Source organism: Drepanopeziza brunnea, assembly GCF_022702325.1.
Source record: "Drepanopeziza brunnea f. sp. 'multigermtubi' strain 214-2 chromosome Unknown ctg19, whole genome shotgun sequence".
NCBI lineage: Eukaryota > Fungi > Ascomycota > Leotiomycetes > Helotiales > Drepanopezizaceae > Drepanopeziza > Drepanopeziza brunnea.
This window is the reverse complement of record NW_027094082.1, coordinates 816,234-839,736: the sequence shown is the minus strand read 5'-3', so window position 1 is coordinate 839,736 and position 23,503 is coordinate 816,234. Positions and strand designations below refer to the sequence as shown.

The 23,503-nt window shown below is 49.0% G+C and overlaps 4 protein-coding genes across 4 annotated transcripts; 2 read left to right on the top strand and 2 right to left on the bottom strand.

The window, feature by feature from the left end:
- Positions 1-1,689: 1,689 nt before the first annotated feature.
- On the bottom strand, positions 1,690-9,377 carry L3040_009008 (uncharacterized protein; the record flags this gene model as incomplete). The annotated part of the gene is made up of 13 exons (XM_066155804.1): positions 1,690-2,517; positions 2,568-2,888; positions 2,940-3,905; positions 3,973-6,580; positions 6,652-6,793; positions 6,848-7,403; positions 7,471-7,720; positions 7,848-7,917; positions 7,967-8,025; positions 8,088-8,234; positions 8,287-8,497; positions 8,548-9,003; positions 9,134-9,377. 13 exons carry the CDS (start codon positions 9,375-9,377, stop codon positions 1,690-1,692), a joined length of 6,858 nt encoding a protein of 2,285 aa, XP_066010092.1.
- Positions 9,378-11,406: 2,029 nt separating this feature from the next.
- On the top strand, positions 11,407-12,387 carry L3040_009007 (uncharacterized protein; the record flags this gene model as incomplete). Its single annotated transcript, XM_007296142.1, has 4 exons — positions 11,407-11,448; positions 11,505-11,523; positions 11,580-12,161; positions 12,221-12,387. 4 exons carry the CDS (start codon positions 11,407-11,409, stop codon positions 12,385-12,387), a joined length of 810 nt encoding a protein of 269 aa, XP_007296204.1.
- Positions 12,388-14,251: 1,864 nt separating this feature from the next.
- On the top strand, positions 14,252-19,361 carry L3040_009006 (uncharacterized protein; the record flags this gene model as incomplete). Its single annotated transcript, XM_066155803.1, has 19 exons — positions 14,252-14,512; positions 14,569-14,674; positions 14,730-14,814; positions 14,869-14,923; positions 14,978-15,482; positions 15,535-15,553; positions 15,607-15,684; positions 15,744-16,101; positions 16,161-16,415; positions 16,481-17,054; positions 17,111-17,283; positions 17,347-17,876; positions 17,933-17,982; positions 18,035-18,100; positions 18,153-18,361; positions 18,425-18,464; positions 18,541-18,577; positions 18,684-19,239; positions 19,335-19,361. 19 exons carry the CDS (start codon positions 14,252-14,254, stop codon positions 19,359-19,361), a joined length of 3,984 nt encoding a protein of 1,327 aa, XP_066010091.1.
- A 1,425-nt stretch (positions 19,362-20,786) lies between these two features.
- L3040_009005 (uncharacterized protein) lies at positions 20,787-21,242 on the bottom strand (the record flags this gene model as incomplete). The annotated part of the gene is made up of 1 exon (XM_007296140.1): positions 20,787-21,242. One exon carries the CDS (start codon positions 21,240-21,242, stop codon positions 20,787-20,789), a length of 456 nt encoding a protein of 151 aa, XP_007296202.1.
- Between the last annotated feature and the right edge of the window lie 2,261 nt (positions 21,243-23,503).

Below are 23,503 nucleotides of genomic sequence, written 5' to 3'. Positions count from 1 at the left end.
TCTCCGGACGAGGATCGAGGAGGAGGCCTTGCAAGCTGGGGAAAGAAAGTTTTTTTGATATTTCATCACGTCAGAGAATATTTCTTCCACTTGCGCCGGTATGCTCTCGATTTATATTGTTTTTCCTGGTCCCAATAGACCCCAATTTCCCCTCTTTCCCGGTTCAGCCCCAGCTCGATCGGGCTGAAGGGGCGATCAAATCAATATTCGGTCTAACATCATGTAAGTAAGTACATACCATCTTTTCCCGATGCTTCTGTCTGTCTGTCTGGCAATAAGCCTAGAGACTCCCAACTCCAGATCAATCTTCCAATAATCCACTTTCCACAACAGCAAGTCCACTCCTCAACCCGGCTCTTTGGCATCCGAACCAACATTCAGACATCTCAGAACTAGCATATCCCGAAACAGGTATACAATACAATACAACGCGATACAACCTCAGCCTCGGTCTCAGCCCCCAGCCACAGACATGGGCATACATTTCAGCTAGACGGCTTTTCGTCTTCTTTCACCCCATCATTTCATTTCAGGCAGGCGGCTTTTCGATTTCGATTTTTCCCCCATCGCAGGCGCCTAACCTGGCCTGTATTATATTGTATTATACCATATCATACCACCACTATGACTTACAGTCGGGTGTCATGCTCGTTCGCTCGCTCGATCGGGGGCGATAAAAAAAATTAAGAAAAAAGAAAAGATTCCCTCTTGACCCGAGCCTCTTTCTTTTGAATATATATATGTGTGTCAATCGATCGGGACTTGAGTACTACTTCGAACAACAAACCCGAATGCAACAGGCAGCTAGCTAGCTCTCTCTACATGATAAAATTCCCAAACTCAAACCCCTTCCTTTCTCTCTCTCTCTCTCTCTCATCCTCTCTCTCTCTCTGGCTCTGTCTTTCCTGAGGTTGTTCGAGCTTAAAGTTCGAGACCGCTAAGCGAAGCTTGAATTAGCTTCCTGTTTAAATTATACCTTTTTCATTTTTCCTTTCTTCCTTTCCGAAACGAGACTCTCGGCTTGTACTACGTAAGTAATTACCCCGGCTTGACTTGCTTCTGCGGTATTAGTGCATGGGTAAGTGACGGGCCGGCTGGCAGCCGCTGGCCCGTCTTGAGCAGCCTCAACTGTATGTACTCAGTGATTGATGCAGTGCAAACGCCTCAGGTTGCAGTACTCAGCCTTGAGCAGCAGCCACCGCCACGGAGGCCCACCACGACGAGTATTGGAAAGAGATACGAACGGACGTACGAATCAGCATCAGCTCCGCGTGGCCATTTTCCCGAGCCGCGGGGGAAGGAGGAGGGGGAGAGGGAGACTTCCTCTCTCCCACCCTCATTCGATTTCGGAATATTGGAAAGCGGCGGATTCGATATTGCTGTTCATTCAGTCACAGTCGATCGTTAATCAAGATGATAATAATAGTAATGATTATAAAATATATGTATATTCTTTCCCCGGCTAAGAACATAAACGGTTTGCATTTCCCTAAATATATCCGGTGTGAAATTGCAAGACACCTTGAGAAAAACATAACCTTCTTCTGTATAAGAGCTCCAAAATCACCCCCCCACACACGGCCTCCCCACCCAAAAAAATTCGAAAATTCTATGGTACATGTGAAAATTAATACACACACGCAATACACACATACCCGCAGCAGCAGCAGCAGCAGCAGCAATCGAGAATTACAACTTCAAAATCTTGCTCTTGCCGCAGATGACCTTGGCCAGAGTCTCGATGGACCCGCTGGACAGCAGCTCCAGAACCTGCAGGTTCGCCTCGAACTCGCGGGTGATGAAGTTCCGCACTTCGATGGCGACGAGCGAGTCCAGCGCGTAGTTGGACAGGGGCCGCGTGACGTCCATGTCCTCAGCCTCGATCATCAGGACCGAGGGCAGCTTGTTCAGCAGGCCGCGGCACACGACGTCCTGCGCCTCCTCGAGCGTCTTGCTGGCCTTGAGCGCCGCGTGGAAGGAGATGACGGCGTCGGGGTTGGAAGAGCTGTCGTTGGACCTGGCCGCTTCCTCCGCCGCCGCGAGGCGCAGGTGCTTGAACTTGGCGTCGTTCGTCCAGAAGGGGGGGGTCGGGGTGATGCGCACGCCGGTGATCGTATGGTTGTTGCAGGCGGAGGCCAGGCGGCCGTTGATGGCGGCTTCGAGGAGGGCCAGCACCTCGGCTTCGCAGATCGTGTCGCTTCCCAGGTTCTTGGCCACCTCGGCTGCAGCGTCGGCGTTTTCGGCCAGGTACCCGGCGTCGGATACAGCGGTCAAGTCGATTGAGGAGGCCGGCAAGCCGAGACTGACGCGGTGCTGGACAAATGCGTTGAGGAACGTGTTGGCCGCGGAGTATGCGGCCTGGCCTCGGTTGCCCACGGCACCAGCGGCTGATGAAATGGCGACGAAGAAGTCCAGAGCTTGGTTCTGGAGCGCGTTGTGGAAATTCCAGGCGCCGCGAACCTTGCTCTCGATAACCGTTGAATACTCTTCGAAGGTCATCTTCTCGAACAATACATCCTAGCGCTCGTCAGTAAAATAGTCCAAATTTCGGTAGAAGCTCAACTTACACGAAGCACCATCGCGCCATGAACCACACCTCGAACGGGAGGCAGGCCAGCGAGCTCTTTCTCGATAAGATGATTGACCGAGCTAGTATTTGCGACATCACAAGGTCGCACAATCACATTGGCTCCGAGCACAGCAAGCTCGTCGATCAGCTCCTTGACTTTACCAGTTGCGGACCCGGTTCTTGAGACCAGAACGATGTTACGGGCACCTTTGCCGGCCATCCATCGAGCCATACTTCGACCGAGTCCTCCAGTGCCTCCAATTAGGACATAAGAGGCGTCTTCTTTGAGGAGCTTATTGTTCTTGCTTGAGATGGTCGCCTGAAATTCTCGTTAGCTTATGACCCGGGGACGGAAGGGGAAGGAACCAACCTTGACGGTATCATCGACTCTTGGTAAGACAACAAGCTTGCCACCCACGTTACCACTTTGCAAGACCTTAAACGCGGTCTCTACGTCCGAAATCGGGAAGGTGGTGATAGAATCAAGGGGTGCAATTTTTCCTGCGTCGAGAAGTCCAGAAACGTTGGACACCAGCCGCTCCACTATCTTTGGTCTTCGAGTAGCGATCGAGATCAGGTCAACCGACATGAAGCTGGTATTGTTGTCAATCCGGGTGGTGTCGAATTTCGAACTCTTGCCGATGGCTACAAAACGCCCAAAGCTGGAAAGCGTCTGCCATAATTCCCTAGACCTTTCGGCATCGGTAGCAGTGCAATTCAGCACCACATCGACGCCTTGATTCTGGGTCATGTGGCGGATTCCCTGACCAAACGATCCGTAGTGGTTGGAGAAGATGTGATCGCTTGCGACGTTGCAAGACTGCATGAGAATCTCTTTCTCTTCAGCAGTACCAACCGTGGCGAAGACCTCAGCACCAGACACCCGCGCCAATGCGACGGCAGCCTGGCCAACGGGGCTGGCACCGTCGTAAACCAGTACTATCTCCTCTTGCTGAAGTCGTGCGAGATCGATGAGACCGTAGTACGCAGTGCTGTGTGCAATCGGGATCGTTGCGGCAGCTTCGAAGGGCAATGCGTCTGCGATCTTGAGGGCAAACGCAGCTTTGGTGCGAGTGTAGCTCGAATAGGTACTATGAGACATCGAGATTGCGGCCACTTTGTCGCCGGGCGAGAAGTTGAGGACCGTGGCTCCGACCCTGGTAATAATGCCGCTGCATTCCATGCCAAAATCGTTGGTTTCCAGCTGGGCATGCGCGACGAGGAGATCCTGTGCGTTCATGCCAATAGCTTTGACCTCAATCTCGATCTCATCCTCGGCAAGCGATGCTTCAACAGACGCATCTTCGACGAAATGAAGGGTATCGAAAGAGCCAGGCTGCGAAATTTAGTTAGTTAGAGGTGTATTTCCGAACGGGTTGGGAGTCTGCTCGGATTTCACTTACAGTTCCAATTGTCATCTTCAACGCGCACCCATCTGCAGAGAACGGTGTTGGCTCAAGTACCGAAGCATTTATTTGCTTGTGCACGTACTCGTTCATCTCTTCATCATTGACGATCCGAGGAGTGAACAATGAGCCTTTCCTCTCCATGTATTCCAACTCGCCCTCCGAATCCGCTTTAGAGCCAAAAGTGGATGTGAAGATCTTCAAGATTGTCTGGACAGTGAGCTCCTCGGTCATTTCAGACTGCGGATCCAAATCAAGTGTTGCAAATTTGAGTAGAGTCTCAGACCGGATGCTTCGACTGAGCCCCGTGACCATGTTGGTATCGGGTTTCGCAGACTCCGCATATGCACCCCGTACAGTCCATAGTATACCTTGCACTGCTGTCAGCAGCTTCTGCAACTCTGTAAACTGTGTCGACGTGAGCGATGATAGCAAGGGTTCGCCGAGCTCTGAGATGAATATGCACAGTTTCTCGCTACCTTGCACTTTGCCGAGAGTGCCGATTTCTGGTCTCTGTCCGGCCGATCGCTCCAACGCATCAGCCAGAGCTGATGCAAGTTTGACCTGGGCCTCGGAGTCTCCGTGTACAATCACTACTTTGGCTTGTATAGTGTTCAAGTCGCCATTTTGCGAAGATTCTTTAAGCACCGTATCCGTTACGGTGCCATTGGCCTGGGGCGCGGCCGCTCCGTTCAAGAGGTGAGCGTTCTCCACGACAGGCTCCCAATCTAGCTTGAAGCAGAGCTCTCTGTGTGACCCTTCTTCTGCTGCCATCTCTCGTTCCAGAATCGGGGAAATGGTCAGGTTTTCGACCTTGATAATCAACTCAACAACACCAGCAGTCGCGAACATCGATACCTGCACCGGCTTAGGGTGCATTAAGGGCGCAACGCCTCGGCAGTATCCTCGAAGAGAGTTCCCAGGTTTACTCGTGAGCTCGGTAACGTTCCTAGATACTGTCATTTCTCCAATCGAGGAAGGGAGGTAGACCGTATCGAGGGGCTTGTGCCCAGCACCGAAAATTGGCCAGTACATCTCGATGAGCTGTTCCAGGAAAGCTGGATGGATAACATTACTGGACTGGAAGCCTTGCGGCATTTCTTGCGAGGTGTCCTCGGTCGTGATATTAGCAAGGGCGCAGGTGACGCCTGCCCTGCAATCATTCATTCCTTGGAAAGTAGGGCCGTAAGCAACTCCTAGCTCAGAGAGAGAATTGTACATCTTGTCCTTGTCTACTTGGATTGTGCTTTCGCTTTCGATTGCCGAGATACTGGCGCCCAACAGGTTCTTCGAACTCTCGGCGAGTTTGGCCCGATCAAAGTCATTCGTCTCGTGTTCTCGGACGCCAACAAATCCTTTGCAGTGCTCTGTCCACCCCTTTCCATCGACATATGAGTGAATCCTGAATTCATCCCATGTCTCCGAGGAAGCAGAGGGGCCATCATGGGCAGACCGAAGCTGGATAGTCGTCTCGATATCTTGGTCGGTGATCATAAGCGGAGCCGTGACATTAACATCGCGGAGGACAAATGTCTCAAAGTGAGATCCGCGTGTTGCTGCTCTCTGAGACGCAGCCTCGATGGCCATGGACAGGAAACCTGACATCGGGAATAGTGTGAGACCCTGGATTTTGTGATGTCGAAGCCAAGGAAGTTCGTCGATACGAAGAATATTCCTCCACGTTGGCTCCAAGTCGTTCGAGTAGTTCGCTACAGTCCCAATAATATCATTTCTCGGAGTTGCTCGGTTCCGATGCTTTTGGACCAGTCTTGATTCGTGCCAGTATTTCGTTTGATGATTCCAAGGATAACGAGGCAAATCTACTAGCAATGTAGGCACCTTCTTGAGGACTGGGAAGTTGACGGCAGCGAGGTCAATAGGCGCCCCCTTGAGGAACAGCATAGCTGCTAGGTCCATTCCTGACTCAACGGCGTCCTTTTTTCTTACCAGAGCTGAACAGTAAGGTATTGCCGCTGCATTTGGTCCACTTGCTTTCAAAATCTGCTTGATAGGGCCCGCGAGCGCAGCAGCAGGTCCAATCTCGATGAGCATGTCGACGCCAGTTTTGTAGCCATCGACGGGCTTGCACATGCTGGTGAGGGCTTCTGAGAATCGCACCGCGTTCGTGAGATTGTCAACCCAGTAGGATGGCTCAAGCTCTAAGCCCTCAACGAGATGACCATGTAGTGAAGAGTAAAACAACACATCTGTGTTCACTGGCTGATCAATGTATTCCAGGGGCTCAGCGTACTTATCGGCAACCAAGTTCATGTGGTGGGAGTGGTAGGCGACGTCAACTTGGAGCTTCCTGTTAAAAATTTGCTTCGCTTCGACCAGCGTCTGCAGCTCGTCCAGCGCTTCCACGTCGCCTGAGATAGTAAGACTCGATGGGCTGTTGTAGCAAGCAATTCTGACTTCTTTAGCTTTGAGTTGAGCGATGAGTGGCGCAATATCTTCTTCGCCGCCCCCGACGGCCATCATACCCCCCTTTGATTTGGGGAAATGTTTCTTCAAATTCACAATAGCCATTCCCCGATAGTACGAAATTGCCATGCAAGACGCCAGAGGTAAGATGCCAGCGGCGTAAGAGGCCGCAATCTCTCCACTGAAAAGGCGAATATCAGCTGCCGGCTATAGACCCAAAAAAAAGTTCAGCGGATTCAAACGGTCACTTACCTCGAGTGGCCTACAACGGCGGTGGGAGAAATTCCCCAAGACCGTATTAAATCTGTCAGGGCCAGTTGGATCGCTGTACACGCAGGCTGGCTGATATGGGCTTCGTTGATGGCCGATGTCTCAGCATCCTTACTTAGCTCATCTACAAGAATAGTCAGTAAACTAGAGGAGCAGTCTAACCTCCGTTGCGTCTCACCTAGAAGCGAGAAAGTCGCGTTAAGCGACACCAAGCATTTCTCACAGGCGTCCATCGTTTGTTTGAAGACAGGGTATTGCGCGTACAGTTCGCGACCCATTGCACTCCATTGAGCACCCTGGCCTGTAAAGACGAACCCAATTCTGGGTGAATCGGTTTGTCGAGTCGGAGTAATTTTTCCGCTGTTCAGAGTCTCAATCAGCTCAAACGAGGTCGGCGTTGAAATAGCGACTCTCCACTGCATAAATGACCGCCGTTGTCCAAGCGTATAAGAGACATTGGTCAACAATTCACTTTGGAAAATTTCGGGCCGTTGCTCGAGATAAATCCCGATGTTCTTCATCATGGCCTCCAGCGTGGTCTTGTCGTTGGCAGAAAAGACGAAAAGTTTTCTGGGCTGTACCGAACTGGGCTGCAATTCGGGAAAATCAAATTCATTCTTTTTTAAGAACGGTGCCCTTTCCAGGACTATGTGCGAGTTTGTGCCACCGAATCCGAATCCGTTAATGCTTGCGTACCGTTTTCCCCTTGGCCATGGGCATTGGACGACCGGAACCTAGGTCGTATTAGATACCGTGTTGCTACGTGTAATTGGGAGATGCAGGTGAAGTATATAAACTTGCCTTGAGATTCCACTGGGCAAGAGGGATTTTCTCGTTGGGTTTCTTGAAATCGTAATTCGGCAATATAAATCCCCGTTCAAGCATTAGTGCTGTCTTTATGACTGAAACGATACCCGCAGCTGCTTCAAGATGGCCAATGTTCGATTTCACAGATCCGACGAACAGAGGCGTCCTCGCAGTCCGGCCTTCGCTAAACACATTCCGAAGTGCAGCTGCTTCGATGGGATCTCCCACTTTTGTACCCGTACCACTATAGCACACATGGGAGTCAGCAAACGCCCACTCAAATAGATTCCGAGACAAGATAGAGTCGTGTTGCCGAGTTCAGAAGAAAAATCAGAGCTAAGGGGGTGTTGTTGGGCTTCCCAAATACATACTGAGCTTCAACGTAGCCAGTATCTTTGGGATTGAGGCCGGCGTCTTGGTAGACCGATCGAATGAGTGACTCTGTTATTCTTGTCAGTATAATTCGAGAAATGGGAACAGATTTATCAACCTTGCGCATCGCCGTTTGGCATAGTTATTCCAGGTGTTTTGCCATCTTGATTTATTCCACTTTTCAACGTCAGCCATCCTACAGTCCTAGGGGTTTCTCTCGGCCGGCACAAGTGACATACCTTCCTACGACCACAGCGCGAATGTTATCGTTGTCTGCTAGAGCTTGATCGAGGGGTTTCAAGACAAGCATTCCACATCCTTCCCCACGACCATACCCTGTACCACGGTCATCAAAGGAGAACGATCTCCCTTCGTCGGAGAATAATCTGAAGCTACAGTCAGTCTTTTAATCACAAAGGTAAATAAATGCGTTCTTACCGTGACATTGAGAACGATATCCAGAACTCCGGCAATGTGTTCAAATGGCATGCCCCAACGAGCGCCATCTTTGATTCCCCCGTTCGCAAACTCTGGCAGGCCTGGTGCAGCGCTACGAGACTCGACGAGCAGGCTGTGTCCATCGTGAAGCTGGGTCCGCGAAGATCGAAGAAGTGGGAAAGCCTATTTGATTGCATAGCAAAGGCGCAACCTTGAAATATTACTTAGAGAAGTCGCGTACTCGATGGACCCGTTTCTTACCTGTAGCTTGATACATTGGAATGGATTCTGTATCCGCAAAGAGCTGCGACTCGTATTCGGAAAATGACCCGCCTATGAAAACACCAACATTCTGTCCCACGATCGTGTGTTTGGGAATACCTGCACTCTCAAGTGCTTCGAACGTGCACTCGAGTAGGATACGCTGCTGAGGATCCATAGATGTCGCCTCTTGCGCGGTGAGACTGAAAAAAGGCGCATCGAACAGGCCGAGATCCTCTTTCAAGAAGTTTCCTCCGGTCGGATTGAAGCATCCGCGCTTTCCAGGGTTTGGATGGTGGAAGCTTGCGCTCTCGAAACGCTCCTTAGGAATTTCTGTCCATCCTGTCCTAGAGCGAGAACACAACTCCCACAACTGATCAGGCGTACTAACATCGCCAGGTAGACGACATGACATTCCAACAATTGCGATTGGTTTCTGGTTCGGTTTCTCAGGCTCTGGGTCACGGGTATAGCATCAGCAATCGAGTCGTTTTACGATACGCCAGGGAAAAGAGGGATCATGCTACTAAGGGCAACTGCAGGAAGGAGAATTTCAATACTAATGCATGCTCAAGGTATTACTTACGAGTTAAGCCGGTTATGAAGCCCTGTGTATAACCGTGAGTAAAGCCAGTTGTGTACATCGCAGAGGTATTCAGGTTGCCATTGTTCCCTCGGTTATTTCCATGGCTATTTCCATTGGTAGGCCCATTGGTAGGCCCATTGGTAGGCCCATTGGTATGTCCATTTGTAGGCCCTTGGCTAGCCCGATTCGAAGGAGCATTTGGGGGTTCTGGAGCTGCGTAAGGCCCGCTTGTGATTGCGGACATCGCAGCGTTTGCGAAGTTTCGAAGATGTTGGGTAGGAAAAATGCAGCATGTATTTATCTCCTGTACACATACAGAAGCTTACACACTCGTTCCCCTCCAGTCCCCGGCGAAGATCTTATATAAATGACTCCGTCGCGTAATTACAGCCGCTTGCCGCTTACCGCGAATAGTCGGAATCGCGAACTCCTATTTGCAATTATTTTCGGTGGAAGCGTAAAAATGATCTCAAAAATTAGACGCAGATGTTTGGCAAAAGCAACGAGAACAAGTGCAGACCGAGGCTATATACAATGACGATAAATTGAAGTGCACGGTCATGGTGGGCTAGGTACGCTTTTGGCGTGCACGACCAAAATAGTTGCCTGAAAGATGTCTTGATGAAACAGAAATAAATGCCTTGCTCACGATTCATCAGAGGATCAGCACAAGGTGTTCAAACACATGTATAATGACACGGCGGATCTGGGCATTCCAGTTGGGACGAGGAAGACATGCTGTTTCTCAGCTCCTGCTTCAAAAGTCCAGTTTGCAGAGAGCGTGCCTACGGACTTCAGCGGAGCCACTTGAGCACGAGAGCAAAACTCTATCCGTGCCACCATCACGGGAGATCTTGCCCCCGTATCAGGGAAGAGGGATAGCACGTCCGGATACTGTCCAGACAGACACTTTGAGCTATTTCCACGGCCAAGATGACGAATTCTAAGAAACAAAATGGGGTAGGAGGAAAAGGTCCATAGAGCCTCATACCTTGAACATTTCACACTCCGCTGTCACTTGTCAGCTGTTGCTGGAAGGGTAAAACATTTCAGCAGATGTTTGGCTTGAGGTCAAGAGTCGAGGATCGAGGGTCGATGAGGTCAAAGCCCAAGTTTGACTGGGGTGTCAGAGACTCAGACGAATCTCCATGAGTCCGAGATCCGCTTTGATTCTTGGTTTTCGATTGCGATCTGCTAAACCCAAGCGAAACAAGCGAGCCTCGCTTATCAGCTTCTCGATACAATACATTCGAGATCTCAGATGATGCATATTTCGAGTCGATCATCGAGATAATGCAGATTTAGGAGATTTCGAGGTCCGAAATAAAAAGGTATGTGCGCCGGGTCGGGACTTTGACTTAGCGCCTATGGATCCAAAGAAGTCGAATAAAATAGTTGTAAGGCATTCCATGCACAAAGGGATACGGCGGCGACGACGATAGTTATAGAGAGAGTATTTGACCGAAGACGATCCATGGCTATCATCTACAGCTGTTAAGCTTTACGTAGGAATGTACGAAGTACGAGCATATCTTTGAACAAAAAAGTGCAAAGGAAGCTCTACGTTTACAATTGATTGTATACTATCAAGTGAAGAGCCGGTGCACCTCAATTGCAATATAAGCCAAATATACAGTAATATCCGCAGGTCTAGATCACATCTCGTTGTATATAAGCAGATCGGCAGATCAGTGATCGGCCGGGAGATCAGCGGATGGATCTTGTTAAGTACGTAGTATTACTAGACTTGGCTGTGGGGATCACTTGAAATTTAGGATAGCTTTGTACAACTACTTTAGTAGTACTATCATCCTCCTTATATACTCCGTATACGGCAGGATCCCCAAGACTGCAAGGATGGACTTTTGCTCTGTTTGTTAAAGAAGCAAGTTCGTGAGGCTCAGCGGCATATCTGTACCCATGTCGAAGATCCACCAAGATATAAAGTCAAATTTATGCTTAGCCAATCATACAAATTGTAGCAGATTTAGTCCTTCGTTTGACAAGATCGACGCAGGGGGACCGATGTACCGGCCGCACGAGTAGGAACTCGGCTTCGAAACCCGTCCTACAAGGGTCCTTGTTTTAAAGATACTACTATGTTTAATATAAGATGATCTTGTTGGACCTCTTGGAAATGGTATTGGCGCCTCGTTTTTTTATTTCCAACCTGCAGTCTCTTTCTTCAGTCTCTCTCTCTCGTCACTCATCCGTTTTTCTCCCTCAAGTACCTGGTGTACTATCTAAAAAAACATCAACCTTAATCCGCAATAATGAGATTCCTATGCCTGTGTGGCGCTTATGGAAGCTCAGAGGTATGACCCCTCTATCATCCTCAATCTCATGTACACCTGCTAACAATCGCAAAAAGAAATTCAGAGTCCAACTAGGTACGAGTCATCGTGGTCACCCCGTACTCAGCCAGCTCACCCTAACATCCGAATAGCACCTTTAGTCAACGAGCTTGCTTCGGATAACACTGCAGAGCTTTTCTTCATCCATGGCCCTCTGCCTGCCTATCCTCCGCCTGGCTTCGAGGATTTTTTCGGACAGGGGCCACACTATCGCTTCATGGCGCCCAACAAAAACGACGGATCAGGGAGTGTAGATATCCTCGATCGGATTCGGGATTTCCCAGAAGGAAGGAGTGCCGAGGATCAGATGCGCAGGCTTATGAATCCCTCCTCGAGCTCTCATGACTCCACGTCACCCGAATCTTCCGACGACGGTAGTAACTTTGGCGATTACTCGTATGCGAACGCAAGTGCGAAGAGGGCGATAGAGTACCTGTATGAAGTAATGGAAAAGGAGGGTCCTTTCGATGGCATCATGGGATATTCAGAAGGTGCGACGGTCGCTTCCACACTCATACTTCATGAGCAACTGCGATTTGAGCTCGAGGGCAGAATACCCATGTTGCAGTGTGCCATATTCTTCGGGGGATGGCCACCCTTAACGCCTGAGTTCGATGGCATTGTTCTGGCAGATCAGACAGATCTCACCATAAACATACCAACTTGCCATATTAGTAAGTCTTGATCGATCCATGCTGGTGGACTGCGGCCCAGTTGCTAATGTGTATCATAGTTGGATCCTTGGATCCATACTTGGCCGGGTCCATTGCCCTCTACAACGTCTGCGATATGGACACCGCGAGACTTTTCGACCACGCAAAGGGTCATACTCTACCCCGACACAAGGATACCATAAAGGAGCTCAGCAATGTCATCAGAGAGATGATAGCTAACCTCTGACGGGATACCAGTATGTTCGCCTGGCATGGCATGATCTGATGGATCTGTTAATTCTTTTGTTGCATGCATTAGGGGATGATAATACGAAGATTTCTCTTCAATATATTCTACGATACATTCTACAATATACTACCCATTCATAATACGAAGATTTCTCTGCAATATATTCTACAATATATTCTTTAAAACAATACCTATACATAAGACGAAGATTTCTTTCTATTCATTATATTCAGCCGATACTACAGAAGCCGCTAGCGTTATGGTTCATTTTCTTCCGGGTCTAGCCTATTCATGTCGCACGCAATCATCTTCAATCAAGCTAATACTCCAGGGCAATATCGCACAATTGAAGATGTTTCTCTGCCCTCACAAGCTGGTCAGCCCTCTCATGCGGGCCTCTCGTTCTCCGTGCGTTGTTGAAGTCTGTAACAGAAATGCGGCAGGTGGAAGCTAAGGCTGTGCGGCGTGCCCGGTGATACCCGTCCGATCCTTGCGATGCTTGTTTCGTACTCCGCTACGGAGCGACGTCGATCACCTCTTGTTTCCTGTTACACCTGCAGCTCTTGGACCATGCGTTTCAGCTCGGTATTCGCGCCACTGCGGCCCACACCCGCATGTGCGCCGGTCTTTTTCTAATACGGGGAAACTGATTGCCTCGCTTCAAATATTGGCTGGGCGTAAGTAAATAGAACATCCTACGAAGTACTACCTCCCTTTTGATCTACTCTCAGGCGCTTTTTCTTCGGCGGGAGTGGTACGTGGGTATCTGGGATAATTTTTGACATGGGCCAGCCAGCCTGTCGGGACTCTGGACTCCGTACTAGGTACTAGGTACTTTGTGTTATGATGATCCGAGGATCGCTGCACCCCCCGTTCCCGCTTCACGGTTTGTTTATTCTTAGATATAAGCAAGGATCAGGACAAGCTTATCGAGGATCGCGAGCAGGAGGTCTTTCACTCCCTACTTGTCATTGCTAAAGGGATTTGAGAGTTGAGTTAACTCACTGAGCTCTCTCAATTCCGAGAATCAAAGATTATATCAAAATAGACTGTTTATATTGATCAGTACGCACCAAGATCTTTCGTAGGGTCAGCCGTAGACTACCCGTATATAATATACTGTATATGCAGGAAGACATGAAATGCATCCAAGAGCCGTATAAAAGAAGCTGTGATGCCATGGGATTAATAGACCGTAGACTATTTATTTAAAGAGCTTTGGTCCAATCACGTTCTTTGCTACTCATTCAAAAACACGGGGAATTTATAGATAGAACCTTTATTCAGCACATATTTGTATTTTATAAACAGACCTTACTCCATACTGTCCCTTCCTTTGAATAAATACTAGCGTCGCCACGGTGGCAAGAGCCCCAAAACATGGCCAAAATCTCTTCGTGCCACCTTGAGGATCTAGCCTTCACTTCAAGGAAGAGGACAACAGGGCGGTAAATTTGCGACCTACGTTCCGGCAGATGAAAAAAAAAACTCATCATCATTATCTTCTGCGAAATTTGATGCAGCCTACCAATTGTAAAGATTTAGGTCGTCGTTACGCAGGTTGGATTTATAAGTCCAAGCAGTCCAAGCTTGACTCGATCATAGTGCTTCATGACACAAAAGATGTTTGGCAAATGATCAGTCCAAACCCAAGATGAGGGTAACTCGGTCTCGCCCTCCTGGCTAAAACTTGACTTAAGCACGATCAAGATCTGCAATTTCATTATGCGCACGGTGGCGGAGCTCGATCCATGGATCTGGGATTCTCCGCCACTGAATGAGTACTCGAGATCTATATCTCCCTCTGCAGAGCATTTGACTGCATCTGTGAAATATACATGTTTGAAAAGAAAGAAACATAATGGGTAAAATAATGAGCGAATATGGCATCAAAAGCCAGTGGCTTACAACCCCGGGATCGCAAAGTCCAGCTTCAGGGTCGCAAAGTCCAGCTTCACCAAGGCCAGATCAGAGGCTGCTACCAGAGTCAGAGGCCAAAACTCCGATAACTCCCGGTAATGGTCCATCTCCATCTCACGATGAGGAGGCGAATTCTCAAGAGGGGGAAAAGAAAGCACCTCCCCCTCCGGTTCCGGGAACTGCGACTTTCACGAATTTTATCGCAAGTCACTCCTTTTGAACTCCGTGTTGGGATATCTTAGCTGACAGCACCCTAAGAGGATTTTCTCTTACTCAACACGCAATGATCGGATTATACTCGCCGTCGCGACCGCGGCTTCGATTGCCACTGGTGTGACACTTCCTCTCATGAATATTTGCTTTGGTACGTATAAGCGGTGGTTTGATTGGCGATGTGCTTCCAACTGACCGTGTACTAGCACGCCTTGTTGGGGCATTTGGTGGACTTCACAGGGAGATAAAAGAATCGCCAGAAAGGTTTACACATGAGATCAGTTATGTTGTGTAAGTGCATTCTTCTCTAGTACAAGGGGTAAAGGGGCTGATCTCGAGATACAGGATGGACTTAGTATACTTGTTTTTCGCTCGACTGGTGCTTAGCTACGTCGCGATGGTACGTTGAACCAAAATCTATATACTGTTTACATTGATATTGACAGAAAGGTAGTTCGGATTTCGTATAGTCAGTCTTCGAGTATCGGCTGCTATGCGCCTCGCGTATATCGAAGCACTTTTTGCACAGCCAATCTCGGTCTTAGATGTCCTGCCTTCTGGGCAAACCGCAGCCATCATCACCGTGACTGCAAATATTTTGCAAGTCGGCATCTCTGAAAAACTCTCGATGCTGATCCAAACTGTTTCTTTGATGCTCGCGGCTTTAGTTATAGCAGCTCGCTACAACTGGCTTCTAACATTGGTCACAAGTACAGGACTGATCTTCATCACTTTTGTTTACGGGTACACGATACCTCGGTACGTGAGAAACATTAAAGAAGTCGGGTCAGCGGATCGAGTATTGTCGAGGATAGCAAGCGAGACATTCGGGTCTATCAGAACGATTGCTGCGTACGGTGCCGAGGAACAGATGGCGACGAAATATGCTGAATGGGTTAACATATCCAATGCCAGAGGTCTTCGGATATCGCCGTTGATCGCTCTACAACAGGCCCCAAGTAAGTGAATTCTGTTTACGAAGAAATTCGCACTCGCTAAATTCATTGCTAGCTTTCTTTGCGATACAAGCGTACGTCTTCAAATCCCAAGAAAGATCTTGACACCCTGCTAAATCAAGATTAGAACCTGCGCACTCGCATTTTGGTATGCCGTCAAGCTCTATAGGGATTCGTATATAACAAGTGTGACCACCATCATCGTGTAAGTGCGAAAAGAAATTTACTCGTGGAGAGGTATCTCACTGACATTATTATACGTAGTGTACTGATGTCTGTTATGCTGATCATGACTACCTTGGGAAGCACCGCTGCCCCTGCATCAGCTGCTATGCATGCTGCGAGCGCTGCTAGTATCCTCTTCACTATCATAGATGCTCCGCAACCAAAAACATCTGGCAGCCGAGAGCCTGAGGTATCATCACAGGACATTGTATTTGAAAATGTCAACTTCACATATCCAATGAGGGCCGATGTCAAAATCCTCGACAATCTCAGCGTCCGATTCCCAGCTGGGAAAACGACTGCCATTGTCGGAGCATCGGGGTCAGGCAAAAGTACAATCATAGGGTTGGTCGAGAGATGGTATGAACTTGACGGAAACATGACTGATAATATCATGGTGAGTTTGCTTTGAAATCCCGAATTTGTCAAAAGCTAGTAGATCGCTGACACTGCAAGACCATGTACTTTCGGAATGGTACTATCAAAACGGGCGGCCGACATTTGCACGAGATTGATCTCAAATGGTGGAGATCTCAGATCGGGCTGGTGCAACAAGAGCCCTTCCTATTCAACGACACGATATACAAAAACGTGGAATACGGATTAGTTGGGTCCATGTGGGAGTATGATTCTCATCAGAAGAAGATGGAATTGGTGAAGCAGGCGTGCGAAGAAGCTTTTGCAGACGAATTCATCACCCGTCTTCCACAGGTACGTAGGGGTGCTTGGACCCGCGTTGTACTTCCACGCCTTTATTACAAGACTGATAACAGCAGGGCTACAATACCCCAGTGGGAGATGCTGGGATCAAACTGAGTGGAGGACAGCGCCAAAGAATCGCCATCGCCCGCAGCATCGTCAAGCAACCCAAGATCCTGATCTTCGACGAGGCAACCAGTGCCATCGACGTCAAGGGAGAGAAGATTGTCCAAGCAGCCCTGGATAAGGTCTCGAGGAACCGGACCACGATTACTATTGCTCATCGCCTATCAACCATTATGAGAGCGGACAACATCGTGGTTCTTAAGAAGGGCCAGGTTGTGCAGCAAGGCACGCATGATGAGCTTTTAGAGGACACTACAGGCCCTTACTGGCATCTTGCGAACGCACAGAAGTTGTCCCTAGGTAACGAGCAGGTTACGCTGGAAGAAGAAGTGGGAGATGCAGCTAAGACTACGGATGCAGCTATGTTCCATATGGTGAGTCTCGATAACGACAACCGGTTTGTCACCGTAGACAAGGCATACGTACCGAGAGGCTTTTTCGGGAGCTTTGTGGGTCTTCTTTGGGAGCAAAAGAAACATCTGAAGTTGTACGTTGCAATACTGTTGGGTGCTTTGGGAGCTGGAGGTAGGTCATCCCACGAAAGTGATTTCAAGAACCTCAAGACCCTGACTTTACTCTAGCCGCATTACCTATACAGTCATACCTGTTTGCGCATCTGCTCTCAATTTTCAATCTCACGGGTGAAAGGTTGAGCGAAGAGACGAGGTGGTGGTGTCTCATGCTCACCGCACTAGCGGTATTCGCCGGCCTGAGTTTCTTCATTCTCGGCTGGTCAGCCAACACCGTCTCATTCGTGAGTTTACATCCCCTTATCCCCCCCCCCCCTTCGATTCACAATGATTCTAATTTCAGCCAGCACATCACCTCCGCTTACCGCAAAGAGTACTTCGGGAACGTACTCCAGAAGCCCATCTCCTTCTACGACCAAGAGGAAAACTCCATCGGCTCCCTCACTTCACGCATGGCCAGCGACCCTACGCAGCTCCAACAGCTGCTCGGCATCAACATGGCATTCGTCTACGTCTCGATGTTCAACCTCGTCGGCTGCCTCGGGCTGTCTTTCTATTTCGGGATCGAGCTGGCGGGGCTCGCTGTCGCTTCCAGCATGCCAATCATCCTCGCGGCCGGATACTTCCGCTTCCGCTACGAGATTCAATTCGAGGAGATGAACTACAGTGTCTTTGCCGAAAGCTCGAAATTCGCGACGGAGTCGATCGGAGCCTTCCGCACGGTCAGCTCGCTTACCCTCGAAGACGAGATCTCGGGGAGGTATAAGAATCTGCTGCAGACCCATATCCGGAAGGCGCTCCGCAAAGCGGCTCCTTCCAGTTTCGTGTTTGCCTTGTGTGAAAGTGTGCCTCTTCTCTGCATGGCTTTTGTGCTCTGGTGAGTGAGGTTCTAACGGATGAGCGTGCAAAGACGCCAAGCTGATGCGTTTTCAGGTACGGTGGGAAACTTCTGGCGAAATTCGAATACGAACCTTTCAACTACCGTATGTACAACACAGTGCCAATGTTCTGGCTGTTACTGACGTTATCATTCAGTGGTTATATATCTCGCAATTGTCCAAGGGAGCATAAGTGCAGGGCAATTCCTCAGTTTCGGACCAAGCAAGCTAACCCATCCTTCACCGTCGCTGATCTCTACTAACATGTAACCCAGACATTGCCCAAGCTTCAGCGGCAGCGAACCGAATCTGCGGAATGAGACCCGGAATGATTTTTAAGCCTAAAGGCAAAACGCTTGAGTTTGCAATAAGATCGGAAAAGGACGGCGCAAGTGAGGTCCGAGGGGTGAAGCTTGAATTGCGCGACGTTTGGTTCCGCTACCCAACTCGCGATGTTCCCGTACTGCAAGGTCTGGACATGACCGTGAGTAAAAAGAAGTCCAAACGTTACTAGAGCTGCACGGACAGGACACTGAATCTCGCACAGATTGAAGCCGGTCAATTCGCCGCGATCGTTGGCCCCTCAGGTACGAAATTAAGCGAGCTCCTCTTCAGGGGGGCGTAATTTCAGAAGTTCGAGTTTCGCTAAACAAAAGTAAACAGGGTCCGGAAAGACAAGTATCATCTCCTTGCTTGAAAGGTAAGCCCCTCCATTCAACATCTTCTATATATATATACACATACGTATATATATATATATTTATAATTAGAATGCGCGTAGAAAGATCTGACTAACGGGATTTCAGGTTTTACGAGCCCGACCGCGGCTCGATCCTCCTCCGCAACACGGACATCACCAAGCTCTCCCTCTCCTCCTACCGCGCGGCCTTCTCGCTCGTCGCCCAAGAAGCCTCCCTCTTCTCGGGCAGCATCCGGTCCAACGTCCTCCTGGGCGTCGATCCCCAGCGCACCCCGGACGAGGCGCTCCACCGCGCCTGCCAGCAGGCCGACATCCACGACTTCATCACGTCGCTGCCGGACGGCTACGCGACGGAGGTCGGGACGCGCGGCATCGCGCTCTCGGGCGGGCAGAAGCAGCGACTCGCCATCGCGCGCGCTCTCATCCGCGACCCGCGCGTGCTGCTCCTGGACGAGGCCACGAGCAACCTCGACTCCGTGACGGAGCGCGAGGTGCAGGGCGTGCTGGAGCGCACGGGCCGCGGGCGGACGATGGTCGTGGTGGCGCACCGGCTGGCCACGGTGCAGAATGCCGATGTCATCTTTGTCGTGGAGGGCGGGAAGGTCGTGGAGAAGGGGAATCATGCCCAGCTGTTGAAGCGGAGAGGAGTTTACTGGCAGATGGTAAGTCCCTCCCCCGCCCCCCCTCTCTCTCTCTCTTCCCTGGTGCGAGACGAGACCGTGAGGAGTTGTGCTGATGGATGGTTGTGGTGCATTAGTGCCAATCGCAAGCGCTTGAAGGGTAACTAACCCAACTGGTCTATGAAATACAATTTTCATGGTGGTGGTGCATATAGGCGCTTGATCATTACGGGGTAAACTGGTCTGTGATATAATACTTATGGTAACGCACATAGGGGCGCACGGGCCTTGGTATGTAAATTGGGTCTTCAACATATGTACACATTCGGAGTAGATGAGACTCGATTCTTCTATTCATGTCAGTAAACGTATCATAAATAAGATTTTCCTATCTCACTCCTTCTCATACGCAAAGAAAAAAAGTAGAATGAATGAACACCATCATCATTATCGTCCTCGTTTTTTCCTATCTACCTACCTACTACCAGCCCTGCTTGCTTGCTTGCTTGCTTGCTTGCTAGTGTCACTCACGGCTGAGCTTCTAATGCATAGAAAGCCAGGGTTCTAGCTCTGATCGGGATAAAGTCTGTCGAGAATGACTTCTAGCACACTTCTAGCACACCTCAGGAGTCAGTACTAGTAACATAACATATAAAAAGTGGGATCGATCATACCTGACAATAGCCGTCACGTTGAATGGATGGATGTGAGGCCAAATAAGGCAAAGTGGTCTTCTTCTTCCCTACATAAGTCTACGGAGAGGGGGAGTAAGCGAATGCAGTCTTTTATCTATGAAGCTGACTGCACGACTTATACCGGTGGGCGATCTTCCAGAGCTATAAGTAAGTAGATAGGTAGATGTATAGGTGCTGGACTCACCCCTCGTGGAAAGAGTATATATATATATATATATTCCTTGGCCTCCGCGCTGTAGCTCATCAATTGTTCACTAGAGCTCATCCATAGTTCGCGTAGATCTATCTCCTCCTTTGATAAGAACACCCCCCTATGTTTACTACAAGCACACAAATTACTATCTTTTCATACTACGTATATCAGTCGTATTATTAATTTAATTATTACTTGAACAGATTCTTCGGAATAGATTAATAGTTGCAATAATTGAATATGCATTGCGTATGGGGCTGTCGGTATTGATAAAAGGTTAAAGTTTAGATTTGAAAAATTTACGCGAACTATGGATGAGCTCTAGTGTACAATGGATGAGGTTGCTCCTTGTACTGTACTGAGGGGTCCTGTCGAATCAGTGCGGAACGGTACACGTTTGTATCACGATTGAGGAAACCCAAAGTAAACATGTAAAAGTCATATTATCGTGAAGAGAGAAGCGAACTATTACGGTTGCTCAAGAGGCCGACACCAAAACTTTGCAAGGTTTTCCCCTCATCGCCGACTACACGGCCGATCCACCTGCTCCTTTCCATCCCCCTCCGCTTAAGACTAAGATCAGTCTGATAACAAATATTCAAGAAAGAACTCCCTCGCAATGCATCTCCAGCACATTGACTTAACTCTACTCCATTCCATTTCATTCATGACTCGTAAACCGCCCGTAAAAAAACCCACACTCAAAAGACAATAGATCCCGAACTCTGCACGTAATCCGTGCTTGTCTCCTTGCCCACCGTGACGGTCACGTTGAAGCCCGTCAACGCTGGGCTGCTGCTGACGCCGTACAAGCTCATGACGGCGGCGGTGAGCGTCTTCTGGCCGTAGATGGTGTCGGAGTCAATGGAGACCGTGAAGTTGAGCGGCTCCAGGATGTTCGATTTGCCGGGCCCGATGTAGACACTGCCGATGGTGGTGCCGAGCGCGCCCTGGTAGCCCGGGGCGGGGGAGAGGCCGAAGGCCGCCGACACGTCGTAGACGGTTTGGATGTAGTTCTCGGTCAGGAGTTGGACGACGAAGGGGGTGCCGGGGGCGATGACGGCCGGGGCGGCGACGCCGGCGATGCGGGCGTTGGCGGGGACGAGGAAGGTGAGGGCGGTGAGGGCGGAGGAGATGGTGGCAGTGGAAAAACGCATTTTGAGGGTTGGTGAGGTAAAGTGGTGGTTTGGTTTGTTTTGTTTGGAGAGCAGAAGGAGGTAGGATAGATCGTTGGTTTTGGGTGTTGGTGTTGAAGAGAGGTTGAAGGCTTCTGTAGATGCTGATTGCGATTGATGCAGATGATGAGGAATCGATGAGCCGGATACACACATGTATATATACCTTTTTCTCTGTCTCTCACGCTCTCTCTCTCTCTCTCATCGCCCCCTTCCCCCCCGACCCCTCCCCTATTACAGTTTTGTCACCACCTCAACCTCGAGAGCTTCTCAACACGAGGTTGGCGATCCACAACTCCACCGTCACCGTGCCAGTGATGTCAAGATCATCCATCACCGTCTTGGCAATGCCGAAGAAATACGTGTGTCGATCTTCCCCTTGGACCTACAGGAGTCAGCCGTCCAATAACTACAGTAACAGTCCATATCCCGCCCCCAGCCCAGCCCAGCCCAGCCCAGCCCACATCCACATCCACAACCAACCTTATCCACCTCGCCTAAGTACAGGGAAGTGCTACCTACGTAACGAAGTTAAACGATCAACAAACAACAAACGATAAAACAACAAACAATGCGGAAAACAATAAACAACAGTCTTCTCGTCGATTTTCATCTCGTCTCAGCGAACCCGTGCTTTACCATGTGATGTCATGATCGAAGGGCTAGCCTCGGGATGGAGATCTGCAGATACAAGCTAGATCCAATCGCTACTAGAATACAGTACTGTACGAGTAAGTAGAACGGAGTCGCGTATGTATCAAAGAATAGAAAATACCAATACTACTATTACTATTACTATTAATAGCAATAGTACTAGTACTAGTACTATTACTACTACTATTACTATTACTATTATTATTACTATTACTACCATTACTAATACCTCTTCCAAAAGTAAAGGCGAAAGTGAAATTTTGCAAAGGCTTTCTCCTTCAACCCCCCAACCCCCATGAAGACGGAGTACATGTGCAGGTCCAGTTTACTACGTAGCTCTATAAATCATAGAGCGGTTGGTTTCTGAATGGCTCAAAGCGCTGTCAACTTTATTGCACAGACTAAATACAAGCTTTAAATAAATTACTTTTGAAGGCTGAATCCTTAAGAATGTTTATTGGTTTAAGTTCTGATAGGCGCCATTGCAAAATTATACTTGGCACCTGTATTCGAGGGGGAGGAACTATACCAACCAGGGCTTTAAGCAATAAACTTACTCCGTATAGGTATACTATAGGAGTAAAAAACCCAGTTTTGAAAAGACTCTTTTTTTTTTCTTCTTAAACTTCGGAGCCATTCAGCAATTACCGCTCTACATACGTAGTACGTAGTAAGTACTATACCTAGTTGTAGTACGATTTACGAGGCTCAACTGGTCTGCATTTATTTATTTGATTTTTGGATTTCCCGTGCCGGAACGAACGGGAACCGGGGGGGGGGGGGGGGGGGGGGGGTGAGACCCCGCTCAGCCCTTTCATGAATCCGAATGCTGATCTTGGAATCCTGTTTGCCTCTTCCTCGCCCTCTTCTTCCTCCTCGGCTTCCCGTCGTATCCCTCGGTATATGCTAAGCGCCACAACTACTAGTAAGTGTAAGTGCTAAAAAAAACATAGGTACACACGCACCAAAGGGGCTCCGCCACCGCCACGGCCATCCGCCATCCGCCAAAGGATAGGGTTCTCGGCAACGGCATGATCTTCCTTTCCGCCTTTTCGCAATTCTCATTGCGCAATTCGCAATTCGTTCTACTACTACTATAAATTGGCCAACTAACTTTCCCTCCGGGCCGACTCCTCAGCTCTCAGCCACACACCGTAGTACACACATACTACGTACGTACTGTAGTACGTAGTACTTGTATACGTCATACTCTCCCCCCCCATGAATAAATGTCGGACCCAGTTTAGGCCCATAAATCATAGAGCGGTGGTTTCTGAATGGCTCAAAGCCCTGTCAACTCCGCTGTATAAACTAAATACTAGCTCAAAAATACTTTTCAAAGCTGAGTCCTTATACTACGTAAGTTGATTGGTTTAAGCCCTGGTAACATCCCTTGCGAAATTATGCTTTCGACATTTATTCATGGGAGGGGAGAGTAGTACTACGTAGTACATAGCCGAATCATCATTTTCCCAAGGTTTGTATTCCCAAGCCCCCCTGCTAAACGAAGCTTTTTGTACTACGTACTTTGCTTCAAATTTCAGATTTTCCTTTTCTTCCTTTGTGCCATTCTTTTTTACTGTACGTAA